At 39.9% G+C, this 26317-nt stretch overlaps 1 protein-coding gene across 2 annotated transcripts in view; it reads left to right on the top strand.

Moving 5' to 3' along the window:
- Positions 1-1176: 1176 nt before the first annotated feature.
- The window catches only part of TMEM26 (transmembrane protein 26), a 64136-nt gene continuing 38995 nt past the window's right edge, over positions 1177-26317 (top strand). The window contains exons 1-2 of one of the 2 annotated variants that reach the window (XM_070782151.1): positions 1177-1725; positions 22445-22523. In XM_070782151.1, coding sequence (XP_070638252.1) covers positions 1535-1725; positions 22445-22523 — 270 coding nt within the window. In that variant the 5' untranslated portion in view covers positions 1177-1534. The remainder of the gene's footprint in view (positions 1726-22444; positions 22524-26317) is intronic. The other variant, XM_019954188.2, reaches the window with a different exon arrangement.

Genomic DNA, 26317 nt, shown 5'->3' with positions numbered 1-26317 from the left:
AAACCTAACCAAGAAATATTCTCTTTGAGTTATACTTTTTAATTTTACTAATGTGGGCAAGAGAGTATTCCTGCTTGGTAGTAACAGGACTCAGTTCAGTTCACTTGCTCAGTCGGGTCCGACTCTTTGCGACCCCGTGAACTGCAGCACGCCAGGCCTCCCTGTCCATCGCCAACTCCTGGAATTTACTCAAACTCATGTCCATTGAGTCAGTGATGCCATCCAGCCATCTCATCCTCTGTTGTCCCCTTCTCCTCCTGCCTTCAATCTTTCCCAGCACTTAGCAGCAGCAGCAGCAGCATGTTTTTATTTTCCCAGAAAGAGGGAAGCTGAGGCACAGAGCCTTGGAAGGTAATAGTTAATCTCTACCAGATCTCAGTAAGTTAGCTTCATTTTATCTTATTTATTTTTGCAATTACCTCCCATTTGTAGCCTACTACACTTCCATTTACAAGTGATAGAAAGTTTCCTTTAAACATTATTTCAGTAAAAATTTGAGTTCATTTAAGGAAAAAATGTTAAGTAAATAGTGGTACAGGTGGTAGGAGACCAAACAAGGAAACAAAAATCATGGAGGTGTTTTGGAAAACCCTGACTCCAGTTTCCTCTTTGCCTTGGATGCTGAAAAGGCAGTGTACCTCATTAGTCATTGATGTCAAGGGTACAGTTCCCCACTCCATGAATTTCTCCTTCCAATCTAAGCCTGGCTTTATCTTTTATCTCCTCTGCACTGTCCCCCTGCCTTCCTGTTTTGCCACTCTATTTCCTTTAGGAAATAAATAGTCAGGGTAGTGGGTGAGGGTTGGGGAGACATAATAAAGAATATCCCTTTGCTTTAATAATACCTGTCCCAAAAGTAGAGCTAACCCCAGCTACCTATCTTGCTAAGTGAGGTACTGAGAGCTCTGTGAAAAATCCTAGTCCGCCTCATTTCCTCTAGCCCAGGGAAGTTTTAATTCTTCAAATTGGGCTGGATCTGTATGTCTGCCTGGACAGCAGATTCTCTGGCTCTCCTGCATCCCATCTTAGAATCATCAGGAGACCCGGTTCCTATACAACATGTGAGTGAATGAAAGTACTTCAGTGGAAAAGTAAGGGATATTCCCCGTGTGCGCCCCTTCCCCTTTCCTGGTGTGCAGCCTCACGCCCTTTTGTGCACCTCCCTCCTCTTTCCAATGGGGGAAGTTCTCGGTGACCCCACGGAAGCCTGAAGGGTGGAGGGTCAGGCAGGGATGGAAAGAGGACCCTCAGGGATTGGGAGGGAAGATGGACAAAAGCAGAACAATGCCTGGGAGCCGGAGCAGGGCAGCCCCATACTCCCCAGAAAGCCTGGAAAGCTGGGGCTAGCATCTCCTCTCTTTGGAGAGTTCTCAGGAAGTTTGGGGGAGGGGCGCGGCTCTCTCCTGTTCTGGGAGGGTGAGAGGACTGCAGCCGCCGCAGGTCTCGGAGCTGTCACGTTCCGCCCCCGGCTCCGGCTCCGGCTCCTCCGGGCCGGGTCGGCGGGGCGCGGGCAGAGCGCACGCAGCCGGGCGGCATGGAGGGACTGGTCCTGCTCAACGCTCTGGCCACCCGGCTCCTCTTCGTGCTGCACTCGCTGGTTGGAGTCTGGCGAGTGACCGTGGTGAAGAAGGAGCCGTGGTACTGGTTGCTGGCGCTGCTTAATCTCTTGCTCTTTCTGGAAACGGCGCTGACCCTCAAATTCAAGCGCGGCAGAGGCTACAAATGGTGAGCGCACCCCGGGAGAGGGAGGGCGCTCCGAGTCCCTGGGACGCTCCCCGGGGGCACTCTCGGCCGGCCCTGGGGCCCCTCTCCTTGCAGGCTGCCGATTCTTTACTGGGATGCGGACCCCCTTTGTCCTCTTTGGGAACGTCGAGGCAGCGCGGGTTGTTTGGGCTTCTCTTGGGCACGCGGGAGTGCCCCCAGGGTCCCAGGGCAACACGGGGAAGGCTCGAGTCGCACCCACGTGCCACCCAGTCCCAGGGTTGGCAACTTGGAAGACGGGAAAAAGAAGGGAAGCGCTTGCTTGCTCTGCGGAAAGCGCATCAGGGGTGTCAGACCCTCTGCGTTCTGATTTTGGGGTGTGAGTGTGCACAGTTTAGCCTGGGTGCGTGCAGCTATGGGAATGCCCTTCTCTGGGCAGACTTGTGTGAGAGCTTGTGCGCATCGGGCAGCGTCCAGGGGCGAGAAGTCACTCGCAGCACGTCTGTGGTTTTAGCCGCTTCGCTTGGCGCCCAGGGCGCCCTGGCTTGGCATCAGCTTCAGGTATCCTCCGGGCTTGCTTCACAGCCTTGGTTAATGGTCAGTCCATCTTGTCAAAGAGGGGTTGTGATGCTGGGGAAGGGACTAGCAGGCAGTGATTCAGCCTTAAACTCAACGTGCCATACTACGGGTTCTGTCTGATGCTTTATTTCCTCCCCAAAGACTTGGATGGCAATCAAAGAATTGAGAGAAAGATTTCCTGCCATTTACAAGACCATCTATCTCTATCGCTCTACTCCAAGATTTTCATCCCAAACTTATCTGAGTTAGTCCTCTTCCTGTATTATTTTTTAAAAAAAAACAATGTGTTTTCATGTATGTCCATATTAAAAAAAAATACCTACTGCTATGAGAAAGAGGAAAATACTATTACCCAATTCAAGAATTATATACATGGTGGCATATTAAGTAAAAAAAAAAATCCTTTTGACGATTTTACATATTAAACTATAACAGGCTGTGTATTTCACGACCATCCAAGGGAGAGAATGTGTTGGCTCTTAAAATAAAGAAACTCTTCCTTAAATTCTCCACTGGTGAAAAATTTCTAGAATTATCAGTGAAGAAGTTATTCAAGTAGAACCTTAATTTAATACAATAAGGACTAGAACCATGTCACTAACCCTCCCCTCATTAACAGCTTATTAAATAGGAGAGATCTGAGGTACTTTTCAGCGTGTCTTTTGGAAGTCTCAAAGATAAATGGTATTAGTTTCCCAGATACGCCTTAGGGTTAAAGAAACAAAAGGGAGAAAAGTGTTCATCTAGCAAGCATTTCACATGAGACTGATTTAGTGTTTACTGAGTAGCTTTAACATGCTGGGGTAGAAAAGATCTTCAGTAACAGGAGGATGAAGACTGAGGCTGATAGATGTTCCATGGAAAGTAGTCCTACCAGCAGCCATCATCTGGGAAAAATGTCAGCCTCAGAAGGATGAGCTTAACTGGCCCTGAAACATCCTCTTTCTTCTCCAAGAGTGGACAAGAGGGCTCAGTTCATTAAGTCAAAATTGCATGCCAGTTATGTACAAATACTCTAGTCGATGGCACCTTCACCATTGACCACTGGCTGCTAAGATGGACGTGTAACTTAAAACTAAGAAAAGAAAAAAGGTTGGGACCGAAACAGGTGATGGTCAATGTGTCAAGTTAAACAGGAAACTAGGGGCATGTTTGTGTAAAGAGGATGGACTCAAAATCAGATAATGGAGTAAAATCTGGGTTTTGCTACTTACTTGCTGTGAGGCATTGAACAAGTTACTTAACCTTTTCCAGTCTCAGTTCCCTTATCTATAGGTTATTATGAATTAGATGAAATGATACATGTTGATGGTCAGTGAATACAAAAGAGATGGTCTTTTCGAGATCCTAGACTTTTTCTTATTAAAAATTATTCTATGTCAAGTGGACACATTTTCAAGTTAAAAAACTCTGAGAAGTTAGCCAATAAACCATTAGTTCAGAGCCAAAAAGTAGAAAACAATTCTCACCTTTATTTCATAATAGGCCCACGATGTATATTTTATATTATAGCAAAAGTGCGTAAAGTGAAAGTGTTTGTCACTCAGTCATGTTCAACTCTTTGCAACCCCATGGACTAGAGCCCACCAGGCTCCTCTGGCCATGGGATTCTCCAGGCAAGAATACTGGAGTGGGTTGCCATTTCCTTCTCCAGGGATCTTCCCAAACCAGGGATCAAACCCTGGTCTCCTGAATTACAGGAGGGTTCTTTACCATCTGAACCACCTTGTATATAGCAGTAAAAAAAAAAAAAAAAAAAAATGCGGACTCAATATCTAGACTATATTTGAGAATAAGCAAAAAAAAAAAGAAAAAAAACACCTTGATAGACTTGGTTTATTATACAAATTCAGGAACAAAGGAATCTTTGTAAAATGATCTAAATACAAATGTGATTAGTAAAACTTTGTTCTACTGATGCTATCAACTACAACTGAGTCTATAAATATGATCATTTGCATGGTGGACAAAGCTCACACAATGTTCTTTCATGAATTTCAGGGAAAAAATCAGAAAATGGAATGTTAAAATGATATTTTAAAAGACAAAGTTATGGCAGTATCTATACCTCTATGAAAATGTTACTATAGAGATCTATATAAATATATATGTTATCTTTTAATCCATTTGTCTTACATTTTTTATTCTGCCCTATAGAACCAAAAGTACCTGAATATAAAGACATACATTAAAAAATACTAAATTTCATCTTGATAGTGGAAAATAAAGCTGAAAGCGACCTGACCATTCATCTAGAGATTGGTTGAAAAATTGTGCCTACCCACACTATAGAATATTTTGCTGGTATTGAAAATAATGTGGTAGGTTTTAGTATTGACTTTGAGGAATGTCCATGATACACTGTCAGGATAAAGTAACAGCGTTGTATATATTATTGCCTCAGTTTCTTTAAAAACAAACTTATCAAAGAATTATCCTTTGTATCATTTAAATACATTATCTATTTACTAGTCAAGAAGAGGGAGGTGGAGGGGAGGGAGGCTGGCAGGGAGGAGGAGGGAGAGAATGAGAGGAGAAAAAAAGGAGAAGAGAAAGGAGGAGGAGGAAGAGGGAAAACCCTCTCATATTAAAAATCAATCCATCAATCGAGGTCTGAACGGTGGATTAAACTCCGTGCATACATGAAATGAAAGTGTCTTTTCTGGAACATTAGATCTATAAGCCTCCTTTAGACTGCTCTGGGCTGGTCTGAACTTTTTTCTTTTTATTAAAATTTGCACCTGGCCCCAAATAAATCAAATCGATAGAAATAATGGGGCAATAAACAGAGCTATAGAGGAAAATGTGAACAAAATTTCTTGTAATGTAGCAAACATATTACACTTATCCAAAGAATGTTTCTTTAGCTATTCTTTGGAAAGGAAAAATGGAACTAGAGCTGCTGAGATCAGCTGTCCAGGGACAGGCAACATTACATCAGCAGTAAGAACTTGCCAGTTGGAAAAGCTTAATTTGTTGGGATCATATAGGATAAAGAAGGGAAGCCAGTGACACATTCCTCATGAAGTCCAAGAAATGTGTGCTGGTGGAATTTGGTTCTTTTCCCCTAGTATTTATTAATTTCATCTGCTATTCACTTACATTCATTTAAGATAAAAATTAGTATCAATGCTTTATTTTTTAAAAACTTTTCATTTTATATTGTAGTATAACCAATTAAGAATGTTGTGACAGCTTCAGGTGGACAGCAAAGGGACTCAGCCTTACATATACATGTATCCATTTTCCCCCAAACTCCCCTCCCATCCAGACTGCCACATAACTCTGAGCAGAGTTCCCTGTTTTGGTTATCCATTTTAAATATAGCAGTGTGTGTATGTCCATCCCAAACTCCTGAACTATTCCTTCCCCCTCATTCTTCCCCCATCTCCCCCACAACCATAAGTTCATTCTCTAAGTTTGATTATTGCTTAATTTTTTTCTTGATTTTATTTTCTATTGTCTGGACAACAATCAAAAGGATCTGTGAATTACCATTTGCATGCCTGTGTGCTAAGTCGCTTCAGTGGTGTCTGACTCTTTGCAACGCTATGGACAGTAGCCTGCCAGGCTCCTCTGTCCATGGGATTCTCCAGGCAAGAATACTGGAGTGACATGCCATGCCCTCCACCAGGCGATCTTCCTGACCCAGGGATCGAACTGCATCTCTCATATTGCCTGCATTGGCAGGCGGGTTCTTCACCATGAGTGCGACCTAGGAAGCCCCGTGAATTATCATTTAGGATAGAGTCCAATAGAAGACAAGGTTTCCAGTTCCTTTCCAGCTAATACTGATAAAACATTGTTCATGAGAGAAAAGAAGTGACCAAGACTTTGACAAATTTGAAGCCTGTTCACTTTCAAGCAGACAGTATCTGAGAATATGTCAAAATCTAAGTTTAATTTCTTGCTGAAAGTACAGAATTTTAAGCACCGATCTTTCTTCATCAAAATTTCAAGAATACAAGGTACATATCTTTGAGTGAACAAAATATCTTACTGACTTGGTTACTTCATTATTTCTGTTTCCCTTTATTAAGTTGAATCAGACAACCACTTTTGTTCACTTGCTTAATAAGTGGGCATGACACGCTAGATACTATGTGAAGAAACAGAAAGCAAACACATTTGAGGTTTTAAAATAAAAGGTAGCAGTTCAGTGATGCGTTCAAATATGTGGGGATAAGAATTATTATGAATATTTAGCATTTAGTGATGTTCAGGCTTTTTCGAGTGTTTTACAGAATTTCCCACGTGATCTTGACAGTGGCTATAGTTATTTTCTGTTTCTGTTTTCTCCCATTTTGAGATGAGGAAGCTGAGACACAAAGCTGTTAAATCATTTTACTTGAGATCACTGAGTTGGCGATTGGAAGAGCAAGGATATTAATACACTAACAAATTCGCAGAGATAGGATGTGAGGAGGCGTGATAGCAGGGGTGGTGGTTGGCGTGGGGGAAGGAGGCGGGGTGGGGGTTGTGGTGTGTAGGGAGGGGGAGGGGACTTCACAGCATTTGAACTGGAGCAGGAAAAATGGGTGAGAGAGAAGTGGCAAGGCTGGGTAGGTAATGAACATCCTGAGGGAAGTGAGGATGGGGAAAGAGCACTTTTCTCTGGAGGAAGCACAGAGCCTTCTTATTCTTCACTCAGCAAAAATGCCTGGTACATCTCAAACGTGTTAGATATTCTTTTTAGTGACACGAAAGTGGAGGTGAATAAAACAGGTAAAATCCTGCCCTAAAAGAACTCATGTTTTAGTCAGAGGACTCAGAAAATAAAGAAATAAATAATAAACAGGTGTGCTGAGGGGGAATTGGATGAAGATGGTCAAAAGGTACAGACTTTCAGTTATGAGACAAATAAGTATGGGGGGTGTGATGTACAACATGACTGAAACAGTTAACACTGCCGTATGTTACATATGAAACTGCACGCACGTGTGCTACTGTGCATGAGTGATAATTGTTTCTCTTGTGTCTGACTCTGTGTGCCCCTATGAATTATAGCCTGCCAGGCTCCCCTGTCCATGGCATTCTCCAGGCAAGAATACTGGAGTGGGTTGCCATGGCCTCCCCTCTGCCAAGGGATCTTCCTGACTCAGGGACTGAACTTGAACTCGTGTCTCTTACGGCCCCTGCATTGGCCAGCAGGTTCTTAGCCACTAGCACTATGTAGGAAGCCCCAGGTGGATGTGGCTGAGAGTAAATCTTAAAGAGTTCTCATCGTAAGGAAAAATATTTTTTTCCTATTGCTTTTATTTTGTATCTATATGAGATGATGGGTGTTCACTAAACTTACTGTGGTCATTATTTCATGATGTATATAAGTCAAATAATTATGCTGTATACCTTAAACTCATACAGTGCTGTGTGTCAACTATACCTAGAGAAATGGGAAGGAAAAAAAGCAGATGTGCTGGTAAATAGCAATAAGCAAGTAAACAGGTGAGTGAGCAGAACAGTGAAGGGCTAAATGGGCTGGGTTATAGATGGATGGAGGACTTGGGGAGGTTCTACTGAGTGGGAAGTGAGATGTCTTGCTGGGAGGCGATCTGGGAGCCGAGTCTGTTAGAGAGAGGAGTCAGGCATGGGAAGAGCCTGGGAGGCAAAAAAAGGACTGAGAGAAGGAAGAGCTAAGCGTGTCCTGGGTCACTGCTGACACCCTCCCAGAAGACAGAGAAGTACTGACTTTCTCTTTGACTCTTCATTGTCTCTTCTCATCATGTCCCATTCATCTAGGTGAAAAATTCCTAATAAATTTTATATTTCACCATATCTCATTTTATTAAAAAAATGGAAGCATAGTTGATTTATAATGTTTTAGGTGTACAACACATAATTCAGTTATAAATATGTATAACTGAATCACTACAGAAAGACTATATATATATATATGTAGAGAGAGAGAGAGAGAGAAGGATCATATATATGTATATATATATATGACTATATATAGTCTTTTCAGATTCTTTCCCAGTATAGGTTATTACAAGATATTGAATATAGTTCCCTGTGCTATATAATAGGCCCTTATAGTTTACCTATTTTATACACACTAGTGTGTAACTGTTACCATATCTCATTTGAAGCATCATATGTTAGAAAATGTCTGGGTGGCCTCCAACTAAACACAGGAAAGATAAATTAGGAATCAAAAGAGATTCTGTCCTAATTTCATTGCAAATTCAATTCAATTCTGTAAAAAAAAACCTCAATGAAATGTTTTGATTACTCAACTGTACAATATTTAGAGGGTTCAAAGGGAGAAATGAAAAACCTAGATGTGACGGATATCGTATGAAGTCTGATCATGAACAAGTTCTGATTAGCAGAGAAGAGCTTTGTCAGATGTAATTCTGTAGTATTTGATAGTATGTATCTCCCTCTACCAAGAGTGCTTACAAAAATGCCACAGAGAAAGTTGGGGAATACAAGTACTCTTCCACCCATCTTACGGGGTATCAGAGAGGATGAAATGCAGGTGTAAAGAAGGAGACCCTATGATTTCCATGTGGCCAACATGGGCACTAGAAATTCTCCCAGGAGATAAACTATTTCTTTGCTTACATTTGCTGCCCAAACAGCGAATTCATACGGACTGCCTGATAGCTCTCCTTAACTTTTTTAGTTAATGATACTAACAGTTTCCACTGTGCCCTGGATTTATCAGCATATGGAGTTTTACAGTACTCATTATCTTCGTGTTTATGTGGTTTGTGTGTAGGCATTTTCTATCCTGAGCCTTGCTGTTGTTGTTCAGTCACTCAGTCCTGTCTGACTCTTTGCAACCCCATGGACTGCAGAATGCCAGGCTTGCCTGTCCTTCACCATCTCCTGGAGTTTGCTCAAACTCACATCCATTGAGTAGGTGATGCCAACCAAACAACTCATCATCTGTCACCCTCTTCTCCTCCTGCTCTCAACCTTTCCCAGCATCAGGGATTTTTCCAATGCAAAAGAGTGACTCAAAATTGCATCATTTTTGTAGGCATGTACTGAATGCTACCAGTAAATGACTTTGTTTTCAGGGATCTGAGTCATGGTTTAGGAAGAAGACTCTTATGCTCTCTTGACTTAGCACTATGCTATATTTTCAAGAAAAAGTCATATTTTCTTATTTAGTTTCACAAGGGACTTGTTCAGTTCAGTTCAGTCACTCAGTCATGTCCGACTCTTTGTGACCCCATGGACTGCAGCACACCAGGCCTCCCTGTCTATCACCAACTCCCAGAGTTTACTCGAACTCATGTCCATTGAGTTGGTGATGCCATTCAACCATCCCATCCTCTGTCATCCTCTTATCCTCCCTCCATCAATCTTTCCCAGCATCAGGGTCTTCTCAAATGAGTCAGTTCTTCTCATAAGGTGGCCAAAGTACTGGAGTTTCAGCTTCAGCATCAGTCCTTCCAATGAATATTCAGGACTGATTTCCTTTAGGATGGACTGGTTGGATCTCCTTGCAGTCCATGGGACTCTCAAGAGTCTTCTCCAACACCACAGTTCAAAAGCATCAATTCTTTGGTGCTCAGCTTTCTTCATAGTCCAACTCTCATATCCATACATGACTACTGGAAAAACCATAGCCTTGACTACATGGACCTTTGTCGGCAAAGTAATGTCTCTGCTTTTTAATATGCTGTCTTGGTTGGTCATAACTTTTCTTCCAAGGAGCAAGTGTCTTTTAATTTCATGGCTTCAGTCACCATCTGCAGTGATTTTGGAGCTCAGAAAAATAAAGTCTGACACTGTTTCCACTGTTTCCCCATCTATTTGCCATGAATGATGGGACGAGATGCCATTATCTTAGTTTTCTGAATGTTGAGCTTTAAGCCAACTTTTCACTCTCCTCTTTCACTTGCATCAAGAGGCTCTTTAGTTCTTCTTCACTTTCTGCCATAAGGGTGGTGTCATCTGCATATCTGAGATTATTGATATTTCTCCCGGCAATCTTGATTCCAGTTTGTGCTTCATCCAGCCCAGCGTTTCTCATGATGTACTCTGTATATAAGTTAAACAAGCAGGGTGACAATACACAGCCTTGATATACTCCTTTCCCTATTTGGAACCAATCTGTTGTTCCATGTCCAGTTCTAACTGTTGCTTCCTGAGCTGCATTTAGGTTTCTCAAGAGGCAGGTCAGGTGATCTTGTATTCCCACCTATTTCAGAATTTTCCACAGTTCACACAGCAAAAGCTTTGGTATAGTCAATAAGCAGGAGTAGATGTTTTCTGGAACTCTCTTGCTTTTTTGATGATCCAAAGGAAGTTGGCAATTTAATCTCTAGTTCCTCTACCTTTTCTAAATCCAGCTTGAACATCTGGAAGTTCATGGTTCATGTACAGTTGAAGACTGGCTTGAAGAATTTTGAGCATTACTTTGCTAGCCTGTGAGATGAGTGCAATTGTGCGGTAGTTTGAGCATTCTTTAGCATTGCCTTTCTTTGGGATTGGAATGAAAACTGAAATTTTTCCATTCCTGTGGCCACTGCTGAGTATTCCAAATTTGCTGGCATATTGAGTGCAGCACTTTAACAGCATCATCTTTTAAGTTTTGAAATAGCTCAACTGAAATTCTATCACCTCCACTAGCTTTGTTCATAGTGATACTTCCTAAGGCCCAATTGACTTTGTAATCCAGGATGTCTGACACTAGGTGAGTGATCATACCACCATGATTATCTGGGTACTGAAGATCTTTTTGGCACAGTTCTTCGTGTATTCTTGCCACCTTTTCTTAAAATTTTCTGCTTCTGTTAGGTCCATACCATTTCTGTCTTTTATTGTGCCCATCTTTGCATGAAATGTTCCCTTGGTATCTCTAATTTTCTTGAAGAGATCTCTAGTCTTTCCCATTCTGTTCTTTTCCTCTATTTCTTTGCATTGATTGCTGAGGAGGGCTTTCTTATCTCTCCTTGCTATTCTTTGGAACTCTGCATTCAGATGCTTATATCTTTCCTTTTCTCCTTTGCTTTTTGCTTCTCTTCTTTTCACAGCTATTTGTAAGGCCTCCTCAGACAACCATTTTGCCTCTTTGCATTTCTTTTTCTTGAGGATGGTCTTGATCCCTGCCTCCTGTACAATGTCACGAACTTCCGTCCATAGTTCTTCAGGCACTCTGTTTATTAGATCTAATCCCTTGAATCTATTTGTCACTTCCACTGTATAATCATAAGAGTTATATTTTAGGTCATACCTGAATGGTCTAATGGTTTTCCCTACTTTCTTCAATTTAAGTCTGAATTTGGCAATAAGGAGTTCATGATCTGAGCCATAGTCAGCTCCTGGTCTTGTTTTTGCTATAGAGCTTTTCCATCTTTGGCTGCACAGAATATAATCAGTCTGATTTGGGTGTTGACCATCTGGTGATGCCCATGTGTATAGTCTTCTCTTGTGTTGTTGGAAGATGGTGTTTGCTATGACCAGTGTGTTCTCTTGGCAAAACTCTATTAGCCTTTGCCCTGTTTCACTGTCCACTCCAAGGCCAAATTTGCCTGTTACTCCAGGTATTTCTTGACTTCCTACTTTTGCATTCCAGTTCCCTATAATGAAAAGGTCATATTTTTTGGGTGTTAATTCCAGGTCTTGTAGGTTTTCATAAACTCGTTCAACTTCAGCTTCTTTAGCATTGCTGGTTGGGGCATAGTCTTGGCTTACTATGATATTGAATGGTTTGCCTTGGAAACAAACAGAGAACATTCTGTAATTTTTGAGATTTCATCCAAGTACTGCATTTCAGACTCTTTTGTTAACTATGATAGCTACTTCATTTCTTCATTTCTTCTAAGGGATTTTATTATTAGGAAAAGCCTGTTAATAAATTGGCTGTGCCATTTTCTGACAGTCTGTTAATAATGGGGATGAGGAGGATGATGAAAATAATGGTGATGCTGATCGTGGAGATGGTAACAGTTACTGAGATACGGAGAACTGATGCTGCTCCAAGCCTGCTTTCTATCCATTATCTCATGTAATCCTCAAAATGACCTGATGAATTCATTTTCATCTTTATTACCATTTTAAGATGAAGATGCTGCTGCATAGCAAGGCTAGATCACTCATCAAAGGTCACAACTAGCAATGAGTGAGTGAAGTCGTCAGTCGTGTCTGACTCTTTGCGACCCCATGGACTGTAGTCTATCAGGCTCCTCCGTCCACGGGATTTTCCAGGCAACAGCACCGGAGTGGGTTGCCATTTCCTTCTCCAGGGGATCTAGCAATAATGAATCATAAAGACAATCCTAGCATCTGTGAACCCTCACTTTTCTTGAGCCAGACTTTTGCATTGAATGGATTCCCTCATTCACTCCTCACAAAAGCCCTGGTGCTAGTTCCTGCTTGCAAATGAGGAAGCCAAACTCAGAGAAGTACTCCCATGCCAGAATTGAACTCCATCACCTAGTTGCTGTACTCTACATTCAGCAACCAAACTGGGTTTTTCTGTAGACAGTACAACTACAGACATTTTTGGGGTCAAGGATTCTCTTTGGTACAGAAAGGGTCAAAGTATTTTCTGTGTTCCAAAATTGGGTAGGTAAATCCCAGGTGATTTGCTAAATGAACACTAGAATGGTTTTGCTTAGAAGAGAATGTAGAAAATTTAAGCGACTTTTACTCTTCTGTGCTCCCAATGTAGGGAGCCTGTGTTTAATCACTGGTCAGGGAACTAGATTCCTAAGAAGAGTTTGCATGCTCTAACTAAAGATCCCACATGCTGCAACTTAAAAACAGAAAGAAAGAAAGAAAGAAAAAAAAAAAAAAGATCCTGCATGCTGCAAGTAAGACCCACATAGCCAAATAAATATGTGGGTCTTACTTGTGGCATGCAGGATCTTTTTTTTTTCTTTTCTTTCTTTCTTTAAGTATTTTTTTAAAAAGAATAAAATTTTAGACTAGACATGGCCACAGCTCAGAGACACTCTTGCATAAGCAGACATCCCTCTAAAATCAAAGCATATGTAAAAGAAGATAGAAAAGGGGAAAAATTCTAGACTGTCTTCATGGGTCCTAAAGTGAACAACCAAACTCTTCCACAGAACAGAAATAAACACCACTGTCTTTTATAGAGTGAAATAAATTAAAGTTCACATAAATAACATCCATAATCCATTGAATCCCCTGAGAGACCATTAACATTCCTTTGGTCATTAGCACTTAAGTTCACTTGTTCATTAAACATTCATTTATTATACTAGGCTCTATGATGGTGTTCTTGAAGGAACATAAAACATATGCAGTTATATGAGGACAAGACAAAACAATACTCTGAGTACCAAATAATTTTCGACAAATTAAGTCCAAAAGAGCAGAAAGGCTGCAGAATAAAGATATAGTCTGTGCAATAGGCTTGTTAGACAAGGAAAATTTCTCAGATATGTGCTTTAGGTCCTGGCCTTTGAAGTGGCTGGTGGTTTTACAAGAGTGAAGAGAAGAAAAGAGAGAAGGGCTTTTTAGGTTGAGGGAATGGTGGCGATAGTTAGGGTTTCAGCTGGAACCAGTTCATTTAGGAAGAGGTCATGATGTTCTCGGGATCAGAATTTTTATGAGAAAAAATAGTAATGTAGATCGTAAATGCATATGCATATTTTGTCCCTATAGCTCATTTAGTCAGAGAAGGCAATGGCACCCCACTCCAGTACTCTAACTTGGAAAATCCCATAGACAGGGAAGCCTGGTGGGCTGCCGTCTATGGGGTCGCAGAGAGTCGGACACAACTGAAGTGACTTAGCAGCAGCAGCTCATTTAGTCATTGTGAGGCATTTTCCGAGCTTTGAATGTGAGCAACTTCAATTTTAATAGAGTTTGTTCTTGCCTTAGATATCCACTTGGAAATTTTTAAGTGAAGTATATAATATTAATTTTGCTGGTGGTTGATATTATAGTTTAAGAATATTCCCTTATGAAAGAAAACATTCATGGTCTTCCCTGGTGGTCCAGTGGCTAAGCCTCCTCACTTCCAACGCAGGGAGGCTGAGTTTGATCCTTGGGTAAGGAACTAGATCCCCCGTGGCTCAACTAAGAGTTCCCATGGCGCAACTAAAGATCCCGTGTGCCACAACTAAAGATTTCACATGGCCTCAATGAAGATGGAAGACCTCACATGCCACAACTAAGACTCAGCACAGCCAAATAAACTTAAAAAAAAAAAAATTAAAAAACAAAAGTCAGCAACAACAAACCACAAAAGCTCTAATTAAGAGTGCTAGTATTCACCTTCACAAGTATTCTCCTTTTTATAAAACCTAAATGTGGGCATTTTTCAAACGCTTAAAAATTCCATTACAATAGGTATTCCTGACTTATTTGAAATCCTGTCTTTTTTGTTCTCATTATTAGTCTGTTGTTTTCTTGCTCAGTTGCGTCTCTTTGCAACCCTATGGACTATAGCCTACCAGGTTCTTCTGTCCATGAGATTCTCCAGGCAAGAAAACTGGAGCGGGTTGTCATTCCCTTCTCCAAGGGGATCTTCCTGACCTGGGGATTGAACCCGCGTCTCCTGCATTCCAAGCAGTTTTTGACCGTTTGAGCCACCTCCCCGCTAAAGATCATGGACAAAACAAACCCATCACGTGGTCTTGGTACCTATTGAAACATACACATTTCGTATTCAGATCTCCATTTGTGGGGCATTCTCACCAGCTTATGGCCATTTGGTTGTGGCCTCTCCTCCTCCCCTCAACTCCTTCCTCTCATGGGCAGACACAGGCAAAGGGCTCTAGGTGGGAGGTGCAGATAAGAGGCTTCCTAGGCATCCGGGGGCTGTGTGTTCTGCAGGAGCACTCGGTGCATTCTGAGGGGTGGCAGAGAGACAGATGGTAGCTAGAGGCCATCCTATCGGTTGCCCTCTCCCTCTGTGCTAACAGGGAGGCCTCCTGAGCAGCCCAGATGCAAACCCTGGATGTTAAGGCCCACTTCAAGAAACCAGTCTACATGTAAGGAGGACAGTCCTTAAGTTGTTAGATAGGATTTAGGGGTGCATGAAAGGATATCTTGACCTAGTTTTTTAATTTCCTTGAAAATAAACGTTTTATTAAAAAGTGCTCCAGAAATTTTGAGGACCCTTGAGGCAGTTTAACATGAGATTTTGAAACTTGGGTCTAGTATATCCTGACAATTCCACTCTGCCTTTGTAGAGTAGGAAATACTGAGAACTGAAATACAAAATAAATCGCAGTTCACCTCAGAGTAATTTGGAACATTATTTTTGCTTCATTTAAATATTATCTATCTTCAGATTTATGCATATAATTTGAAGATTAGAATCCTTATTGTATGCAGAGAGAAAAGCTATGCAGGGTATTAGGTGATATTATGGTTAATTTTCTTCCATTTACTTATTTCTATTGTTATACATTTCTAAAATGAACAAATGTTACTTTTTCAATAAGAAAACAATAATACATACCATTTTGGGGAAGAGGAAAATGGAATCTTATTTTTAGACTAATGGTGAATTGAAATAAATATAATCCACTGCAGAGCTAAATTGCTAAATGTCATGACACAATCATTTTGTGAAAAACATTATGTCATGTTGAAATGACAACTTTGTAAGCTAAATAATATTTTATTTTTGGAAGAAGTGAACTGAAAATAAAACAATGAGTATAGTTCTTTAAGAGCTCAGAGTAGTGTCTAGCATGTAGCAAGACCTGCAAACATATTAGTCAACAAGTAAGTACATAACAAATAAAGGAAAATAAGGATGGTGTTCCTGCTGTATATTTAGGGAGAACTGGCATACTGGCTAAGGGCTGTGAATAAACAAACAAACGAAAATTTCTGTGGAGAAAAATTATCTTTAGGAAGGTAAATTTAGAAAAAATAGCTGACCAAAAGGAAAGCAGTTTGGCATTAAAGTATTGATGTTGGGCATATTCTGTATTGTGATAAGGTAATGATAATTAGAATTGTAATAAATCTGAGTTTCCAAGGGCAGATGGCTCATTAGTAATAGGGTAATAGCAATTTTGTAAAAATATCCCACTTGGATGTATCTTAATCATTTACTCATATATTTATCAGTTTTTGTCAGTCTATGATTGGTGTAACTTATTTTTTATAAACAATCATCAAGAAACCTGATTTCATTTATTTCTGAGATGGCTAGACCCGTCTCTGATATTAGGGCTTATGGTTGGCTTCTACTTACTTTCAATACAATTAAGACATGAAAACTAGAGTAAAATGATCTGAAGCCCCTAAGAAAGGGTATGCAGTTTGGTTCATTATACAGAAAAAGGTAGGATCAGGCTTAGTTTTTAATTTTTAGGATTCACATTCTCCTTGGTTCCAGAAATGAACTGCTCTGATCATGCACTATCAGGAATATGGTAAACCTTCAAAATAATATGTCATGGCTAAATGTCACCTTGAAATACTAAATCCTGCACAGTAGAAAAAATATCAAATTCATCCAGGCACAGAATAATGTTTCCTTCAGGAAAACTTTTGATAAGAATCAATTTATGCTATTTCAAAAGGAGATTTCCAGTCAGACCAGCAACAGAGTGTCAAGAAAGTCAGAACTGTAAATCAACTGGACCTTATGAGATCACTCTTAATACTTGGGATGGACCATCACGCACCAGGTACTGTGGAAGGAGCTGAGGGCATGATGCGCAGATAGACACAGTCAGGTACAGGTCTTATGCTTATGTCACTTAGAATTGCTGGGAGACAAATGACCACAAGACACACACTGACACACACATGTATGCACACATATAATTATAAATGTTGAAACTCTTTTAACACCCATGGAGCACAAGTGAAGAGTGCTCTAGGATAAGCAGGAGACCCAATTGCACAAGGAGACCCAATTGAAGCTTGGAAGGACAAGGAAAGTTCTTCTGTGCAGTCCTATAGAGCTGATATGAACCTTGAAAAGGAGATGATATGGTGAAAAGTGAGGGAGAGAGGTATTTCAAGGGGGAGAAATACATATGTGAAGGTTTGAGTTAGAACCCACTTAGTTTTTTCTCTTTTTTTAAGTACAATATCAAGCCCATAACATTGTCTTCTCTACTCCTCATAACCACCCTATGAGGTTGATATAACCTATTTCATAGACAAGGATCTTGAGTTTCAGAAAAAGTAATGAATTTCCAAAGATGAATGAATGGGAGAGGCAAGATTCAAATTTGGGTCTCTCAAGTTTCTGAAATTGCTATGGCAGTGTAACAATTCCTCAAGTGACACAACTAAGAAACTGTACCTGTTACCAGGCCTGCTGAAATATGAATATAAAAGGTCCTTGTAGATGCCAGCAGCCATCACTTGTTTTGCTTTCTCAGTATTCCCTTTATTTATAAATTTAGTCATTCAAACATTTAAGCATTTGCTTAATAAGTATTACCTCTAAGCATTCATAAATAAGCATTAATTCTTAAAGAGATGGGAATATCTGTCTCCTGAGAAACCTGTATGCAAGTCAAGAAGCAACAGTTAGAACTTTACATGGAAAAAAATGACTGGTTCAAAATTGGGAAAGGAGTACAACAGGCTGTATATTGTCATTCTGCTTATTTAACTTATATGCAGAGTATATCATCCAAAATGCTGAGCTGCATGAGTTATAAGCTGGATTCAAGATTGTGGGGAGATTATTAACAACCACAGATATGCAGACGACACCACTCTAATGGCAGAAAACAAAGAGGAACTAAAGAGCCCCTTGATGAAGATGAAAGAGGAGAGTGAAAAAAGCTGGCTTAAAATTCAACATTGAAAAACTAAGGCCATGGCATCCGGTCCCATCACTTCACGGCAAATAGAAGGGGAAAAAGTTGAAGCAGTGACCTATTTTCTCTTCTGTGGGCTCGAAAATCACTGTGGAGGGTGACTGCAGCCATGAAATTATAAGACACTTGTTTCTTGGAAGGAAAGCTGTGACAAGCCTAGACAGCATATTAAAAAGCAAAGACATCACTTTGCTAACAAAGTGTGCATATAGTTAAAGCTATTGTCTTCCCAGTAGTAATGTACGGATGTGACAGTTAGACCATAAAGAAGTCTGAGTGTGAAAAATTGATGCTTTCGAACTGTGGTGCTGGAGAAGACTCTTGAGAGTCCCTTGGATAGTAAGGAGGTCAAACCAGTCAATCCTATAGAAAATCAACCCTGAATATTCACTGGAAGGACTGATGCTGAAGCTGAAGCTCCAATACTTTGGCTACCTGATGTTAAGAGCCACGTCATTACAAAAGACCCTGATGCTGGGAAAGATTAAAGGCAAAAGGAGAAGAGGGCAGCAGAGGATGAGATGGTTGGAAAGCATCATCGATTCAATGGACATGAACTTGGGCAAACTCTGGGAGACAGTGAGGGATAGGGAAGTATGGCGTGCTGCAGTCCATGGGTTCACAAAGAGTCAGACGTGACTTAGCGACTGAACAACAACAACAGAGATTTAAAAAGACAGCTGAGACTACTGAAGAGAGGAAAAGATGAAGGAGATGGAAGAGGGAAAGGACATAAATTAGAGACTCAGGATCTGCCGAATCGTATTATAAATACACACAACAGAAAACAGTGGAGAATGTGCTGGGTCACAAGAGAAGTACAAGTTAAAGTTAATTATTGCAGTGAATTTCTGTATTTCAAAATATAGGAAGGGTACTGATAGATAGAGATATAAGAGCAGGGCTTTCTGAAACAAGTAGTCATAATTTGAAGGACATCTGCTCCAAAATCCACATCAGAACCTCTCTTCTCAGATGGACCAACCTTGAAGGGACGATAGAGTCCTTTGCTCTTAATAGGGACCCATGGTCCAATAAAACATAGAGCTGAAATATACCTTTCATGTAAAAAATGCAATGTATCTATACCTTTCAATACTTTTCTAGATAACAGACTTTTATTTTCTCTATAATTAAAAAAAATCAGTTGAACAACTAGCATAGCCTGCTACTGGAGAGAGAGAGAGAGAGGAGCTAGGGGAGGAAGTTCCTAATTCTGAATTGCTATTGATCACTTTGTGGACTAGGCATTTCCTTGGTAATTCTCCTGGAAGCCTTTGGGAATTCCAGCAAATCCTCTTAGGTATAGGGTTAAGAGGGTCAGGAACAGGGGTGGAGGAGGAGGAAGACAATGGACTCACATGCTCTTGACTTGAATATGATTAATTCTCAGGTGCTTAATGGGATTCCCACTCCCTTTCACAGATGTCAAATAGGTCTGACGAAGAGGGATGGAACAAGGGAAAGTTTCCAAAACATTTTGTTTTGTTTCATTTTAAATACACAGCAGGTTGAAACTCCCGAGTTGCTCAGCTTGATAGGATGTGGTAGAGGAAAGGGAAGTAGAGATAAGATGAGGAATGGAGGAGGCTTTGAATATGTATCTGATTAGGGAATTTATAGTCTTTGTAATAGGCAACAGAGAAAATCCTGGATTTTGAATGTTTTTTAAAATATATAACTAGATTCCTAATTAGAGGAAACATGTTGAAACAGGATAGTCTTTTTTCCAATTGTAGAAATAAATTTTATGCACAGAAGATATTAAGGGTGATTGATTATTTTATTCTTGAACTCTTCCAAGAACTATGATATGTTCAGTATATAGCTTCCCTAGATTATTATTTTAACAGTATTGCCAGGCCAGTTAATCCTAAAATTAATCCTGAGAGAGTCAACAAAATTGCAGTCCAGCCAACATTCGACATATAAAAAAAAGATTTACATATTCCAACTGTCCTTCCAACCAGAATTCATATCCTTCCCCAATTTCACAAAGGAAATATTCTCTCCTGATGTTTCCGTTGATACGGGAGGTCAAAGAATTAAGTGTTCCTTTTCTTTCTAAAAACATGTTTGACATGGGGGCCTTGGATATCTTTCTGCAGCCCAACCATTGTCTAAGTCAAATTCTAATAATATCATGACCCATAACCCTTTATTTCAAATTAATTTCTGCAGGAAATTGATGGTAGGGTAATATCTATTTAAATACTGATTTTCTTAAGAATTGCTTTCACTTGCCCTTTCTCTTTCTCTTCCCAGAAGTTGAAAGGAGATATTAGTGAAAAGGTTAACAGCCTTTAAACAGTCCATTCTAAATGTTTTCCTCCATTTAGGTTTATTCACTCCCTTTCTCCTCCCCCGGATTATAACCATACGATTTTAGTAGATTTTCATCTCAAATTCTGTTTTTGAGCAATTAACATTTCTATTTTTCAGGTCATCTTAAACCATCGCATGAATGTACTAAAAGTATTTTAATAAAATTATACTGATTTACAGTTTTAAGATGATTTATAAAACAAGAGTCCAATCTAAAATAAAATGCAATTGGAAGAAATAAATTTGTAAAGTATGTAATTTTTATCTTAGTTCAAATTTTGAAGGATGTGTTTTCATTGCATGACATCCCATAATTATGTAACAGCTACTTGTTACAGAATGTACAACTCTGCCAGACACTGCTTTATAGAAAGTTCCAACATGGGTTGGAGCTGTGCAAATCCACTTATATGCATCTTATTTTCAATAAATACATACTACAGTACCTCATGACCCACGGTTGGTTGAATCTGTGGATGTGGAACTGTGCATATAGAGGGTCGATCTCAGAGTTATATGTGGATTTTCAACTACACAGAGAGTCCTAATCTCCATGTTGTTCTAGGGTCAACTAAATAATAAAAATTCCTGAGAGATAAATGTGACTGCTGTGGACTGAACTGTGTTGCCTCAAAATTCATATGTTGAAGCCCTAAGTCCCAGAGTAAATATATTTAGAGACAGAGCTTTTAGGAAGTCGGTAGAGTTAACTGAGGTCATAAGGATGGGGTCCTAATTCACTAAGACTGGTGGCTTCATAAGAAGAGAAGAGAGAAATTCTCTCTTTTCTTGTGAAGTGTATGCACTCAGGAAAGGCCATGTGAGTTCACAGTGGGAGGTGGCTGTCTAAAAACCAGGAAGAGAGCTCTTACTAAACCCCAACCATTCTGGAAGCCTGATTTTGAACTTCCAACCTCTAGAACTGTGAGAAAATACATTTCTGTTGTTTAATCCACCCAGTCTATGGTTTTTGTTATGGGGCTGTTCCCATTTTGTTGATTAGGAAGCAAACTGAGAGGTCAGTGGCAAAACTAACATTTAAATTTGATGTGTCCAAGTACAAATGAGAGTCCTCTCTATGGACTGCCCTCTGAATTTGAGTCTGAAAATAATTACTATAGGTAGCCCTCAAAGAAATACCAAACCCTTCATCTGTGGTTTGTTTGTATACGCATACCTTGGAGATGGACGTTCATTTCCATACCACTGAAACACAGAGTCACATGAATTTTCTGGTTTCCCAGTGCATTTAAAAGTATACTTACAATAGGCCATAGTCTATTAAGTGCGCATTATGTCTTAAAAAACAATGAACAAAGCTTAATTAAACAATGCTTTATTGTTAAAAATAGCCAGCTATATCTGAGTCTTCAGTGAATCTTAGAAGTAACATCCAAGATTAATGATCACAGAACAATAATAATAAGAAAATTTGAAATATGTGACACAAAGTGAGCAAATGCTGTTGGAGAAATGGTACTGGCAAACTTGCTTCACGCAAGGTTGCTACCAACCTTCAATTTGTAAAGAAAAACACAGTATCTATGAATCTCAGTAAAGCAAAGCACAATAAAATGAGGTGTGCCTGTATTTTTATTTTTCCTGGGTGTAGCAGAAACACACAAAGCCAGTTGATTTTGTTTAGTCCTGTTCCTTATCAACTGATTTTTGTCTTCTAGCAGAATGTTATTTTTTGAGCTCTCAGAATTTCCGGTTAATGTTAAAAAATGTAGGCAACCTTCCTGAAATTACAGTGTTCAAAAATCAAGATTTACTGTTGCTGTATTTGCTTTCGTATTAAACACAAAATACCCCGTTTTGTGCCTGAGACTAATTGGCAGTGTCCCATTAAACCGTATTAAAATTAACATCTATTAATTGGATTAGAAATTCAGTGAGAATGACAGCTGCTAGTGCCTTTTACAGTTGCTCCGTTTCTCTATAATCCATATGGCAGGAATCACATAATGCATTTTCCCCTTTCAAATAAATACTGGAGATTAAAAGGTTTGACTCAGTGTGGTCAGGGTATGTGCACTTGTTTTCTTTCTTTTAAAAAAAATTATAAAAGCTGAACTATTTTTTCCCCTCATTCACAGGTTTTCACCAGCCATATTTTTATATCTGATTAGCATTGTTCCATCATTATGGCTTCTTGAAATGCACCATGAAACCCAGGTATGTACTTTTGGAAAGTTGAATACTCAGCAATAAACTACATTCCTATTATAATCCAATTTCTGTCAGAAATGCACTTTTCTAAGGAACTGGAGGTATCAAGAACTGACTAAATAAGAGCCCTCAGCAAAAAGGAAATGAATCCATGATCTGTCTAAACTAATAAAAGTGTTGCTTTCATTTAAGATTTAAGAGTATTCATTAGTAATCTGGGTTAGAGGTCTTGTTCCTAACACTTCCCCTCCAATATGCTACAGTTTACATAAGGGTATACAATTCTCGTTTTATCCCTTGCAGCTTCAGTGAGTTACTGTACTAAAAATGGGCAGGGCTCTGTATGACAGACTGTGGTTCTTAGTCGCTTAGTCATGTTGGACTCTTTGACCCCATGGATCCTAGCCTGCCAGGCTCCTCTGTCTATGGAATTTTTCAGGCAAGAATACTGCAGTGAGTTGCCATTTCCAACTCTAGGGAATCTTCTGGACCCAGGGATTGAACCCATGTCTCTTGCATCTCCTGCACTGACAGGTGGATTCTTTACCACTGAGCCACCTGGGAAGCCCCATGACAGTATCTTAGAGTGAAGTGAATCAGAAAGAGAGGAAAAATATCATATATTAATGCATATATGTGGAATTTGAAAAAAAAACATTAGTATAGATGATCTTATTTACAAAGCAGAAATAGAGACACAGACAGAGAGAACAAACATATGGATACCAAGGGAACGGAGGGTGGGTGGGATGAACTGGGAAATTGAGATTGTTGTATATATACTATTGATACTATGTACAAAATAGATAACTAATGGGTCACTAATGAGAACTTGCTGTATAACTCAGGGAACCCTACTCAGTGCTCTATGGTAACCTACATGGGAAAGGAATTCAAAAGGGCTGTATATATATGTATACATATAGCTGATTCACTTTGCTGTACAGTAGTAGAAACTAATAAAATATTGTAAAGCAACTATACTCCAATAAAAATTAAAAAAAAAAGAATGGGCAAGGCCCAATCATCTAGCATCCTATAAAATGACGTTTTCCCCTTTGGCCCAGGGGTAAAGGATCCGTCTGCAATGCAGGAGCTGCAGGAGATATAGGTTCGATCCCTGGGTTGGGAAGACCCTTGGAGGAAGGTATGACAATCCACCGCAGTATTCTTGCCCGGAGAATCCCATGGACAGAGTAGCCAGGTGGGCAACAGTTCATAGGATCACAAAGAGTCAAACAGGACTGAAGCAACTTAGCATACATGTACAGGAACAACAAAAACAGAACTCCATTATTTGTACTCTGCTGTACAAAACTGTCAGCCTTGGAAGGGATATTTGATATAGTCTGTTTTAAAATACAGGTTTTGCAGGTTATAGCAGATTCACTTCTGAAGTCCTAAGAGCTGACTTAGTAAAATATGAACTTCATTCAAGTGCCCCAAAATAAGTGTAAAGGAGAGGAACCAGGGAACCCACAATCAGGAAGGATAGGCTATATATATTAAGACCACACTGACCTAGAAAAGAAACAGTGGCTTCCAGTATGAGTCCCTAATTATAAATAGAGGCACTGATTTAATTTTTTAAATTTCTTTAATTGGAGGATAATTGCTTTACAATGTTGTGCTAGTTTATGTTGGACAACAACATGAATAATCTCTAAGTAGACTTATATCCGGAGAAGGCAATGGCACCTCACTCCAGTACTCTTGCCTGGAAAATCCCATGGGCGGAGGAGCCTGGAAGGCTGTAGTCCGTGGGGTCACTGAGGGTCAGACACGACTGAGCGACTTCACTTTCACTTTTCACTTTCCTGCATTGGAGAAGGAAATGGCAACCCACTCCTGTGTTCTTGCCTGGAGAATCCCAGGGACGGAGGAGCCTGGTGTGCTGCCGTCTATGGGGTCGCACAGAGTCAGACACGACTGAAGTGATTTAGCAGCAGCAGCAGCAGCAGCAGCAGACTTATATCCCCTCCCTCCTGAACCTCCCTCCCATGCCTCGCCCCATCCCGCTCTAGAGACAGGTGCTGATTTTTCACTGAATTACTTCTTACGTGGGCAACCCCAGGTAGCAGGATCTAGGCTGGATTCAGCCGCTGATGGTCATCAATGCTCCTGTATGACACTGGTCAGCCATTGATTGTCATCAATGCTCCTGTATGACACTGGATGGGGGGCAGTTAGTCCAGTCCATTAAACCGCAGCCTGGACTTCACATCCTCAGGGGTCAGGGTACAGGATTATGTTTTATAGATGAACTGTAGTTATGATATAATAATAGTGTAGTATCTTTACTGGTAAAATCTGTGAGACTATCACAGATTACTTTGCTACAGAAGGTCACTTTATAGCAAAGTTAAGCCTCTGATACATGTTTCAGATATTCAAACCTTATCTAGAAAATGCTTGCTCAACATTTTAGGCACACAGAGGGGAGTTTAGTTCTGTGGACTAGTTTTGTGGAATTCCACATGCATGTACCAATAATGTAGGCATGAAGAAGACATCTGTCTGCCTAAATCTCCTGTCTAAAGAATATTAATGTCAAAAGCTGTCTCTATGTTTATACAAAAGAAGTTTTGTCACAGTAGATTGGTTCATTCGAGTTACTATAGCTTTTAGGATATGAAGAGACTTTTAATTTCCTTACTACTTACTACTTTCAGGGGTATGGGAATAAGCTCTGGTGACTTGAATCACTTTTTTTTTTTCACATCCAATTCTATGACATGGTTATCATCCACAATAACAATTCATTTCCCCAAATGCTCTTATAGTATAAAGGTTTGCACAGTTAATTGATATACAGGTCAAATCCCATTACAACAAATAGCACGCAACCAAAAACTCTCTTTTTAATAATAAAAAAAAAAAGAGATGTTTGGGCCCTGGGCAGTACCTCTCTAATTTTCACACTACAAAACAAATTGGACCTTTAGCAGTAATGGATCTGACTCATTTTGACACTGAGAATTACAATGAATGCCCAGATTGTGAATTGGGCAGGGTGGGCAGAGTTGGAAGTAGAAAAAAGTGAGAGACAAAAAAGTATTGGAATTGCATTTAAAGAAATAAAAAATGGCAGAATAAAGGAAGGTACAGAAATTCTTAGTCTATTCATGTAGGAAATCTTGGTTATGATAATAATCATATCATACATTTTCATATAGTTCTTTATTTCAAACTATTTTCAGATACTTTTCTCATTTTCTCATTCGTATACCCAGCAACTCCTTAAGTTAGACATGGTATGTAGATTTCTATGTTAGAGAATAGGAACCTGAAATTCAGCAAGGTTAAGTAATCTTCCCAAGGCGACACAGCTAATCAACAGCAGTTCTGGGGTTCAGAACCTGGGTCTTAACCCCTAGTTCATTAAATCATACTGCCTTTTTCAATAATGTGTTTTATGTTTTACAGGAATTTACATCAAAATCATCTGAATGTTTCATGATGGAAAAGGATAATTTAATTTGCTTTCACATTTTCCATTTACTCTACACCCTAAACATTCTAACCTATGACATGGCATTCGAAAAACATCCTGACCTATTTCATGACAACATTTCTCTTAGATGATCAATTCTGTACCTTCACTTCTGAATCTGACTGGGTCTACACGAATGGAAAGAAAATATTTGTGACAATAATTATGACCTTAACTTTTCAGATCAGATCAGATCAGTCGCTCAGTCATGTCCGACTCTTTGCGACCCCATGAATCGCAGCACGCCAGGCCTCCCTGTCCATCACCAACTCCCGGAGTTCACCCAGAGTCACGTCCATCGAGTCAG

This window comes from Bos indicus, chromosome 28 (genome assembly GCF_029378745.1).
Source record: "Bos indicus isolate NIAB-ARS_2022 breed Sahiwal x Tharparkar chromosome 28, NIAB-ARS_B.indTharparkar_mat_pri_1.0, whole genome shotgun sequence".
Taxonomy (NCBI): Eukaryota; Metazoa; Chordata; class Mammalia; order Artiodactyla; family Bovidae; genus Bos; species Bos indicus.
This window is presented reverse-complemented; position numbering and strand designations above follow the sequence as displayed.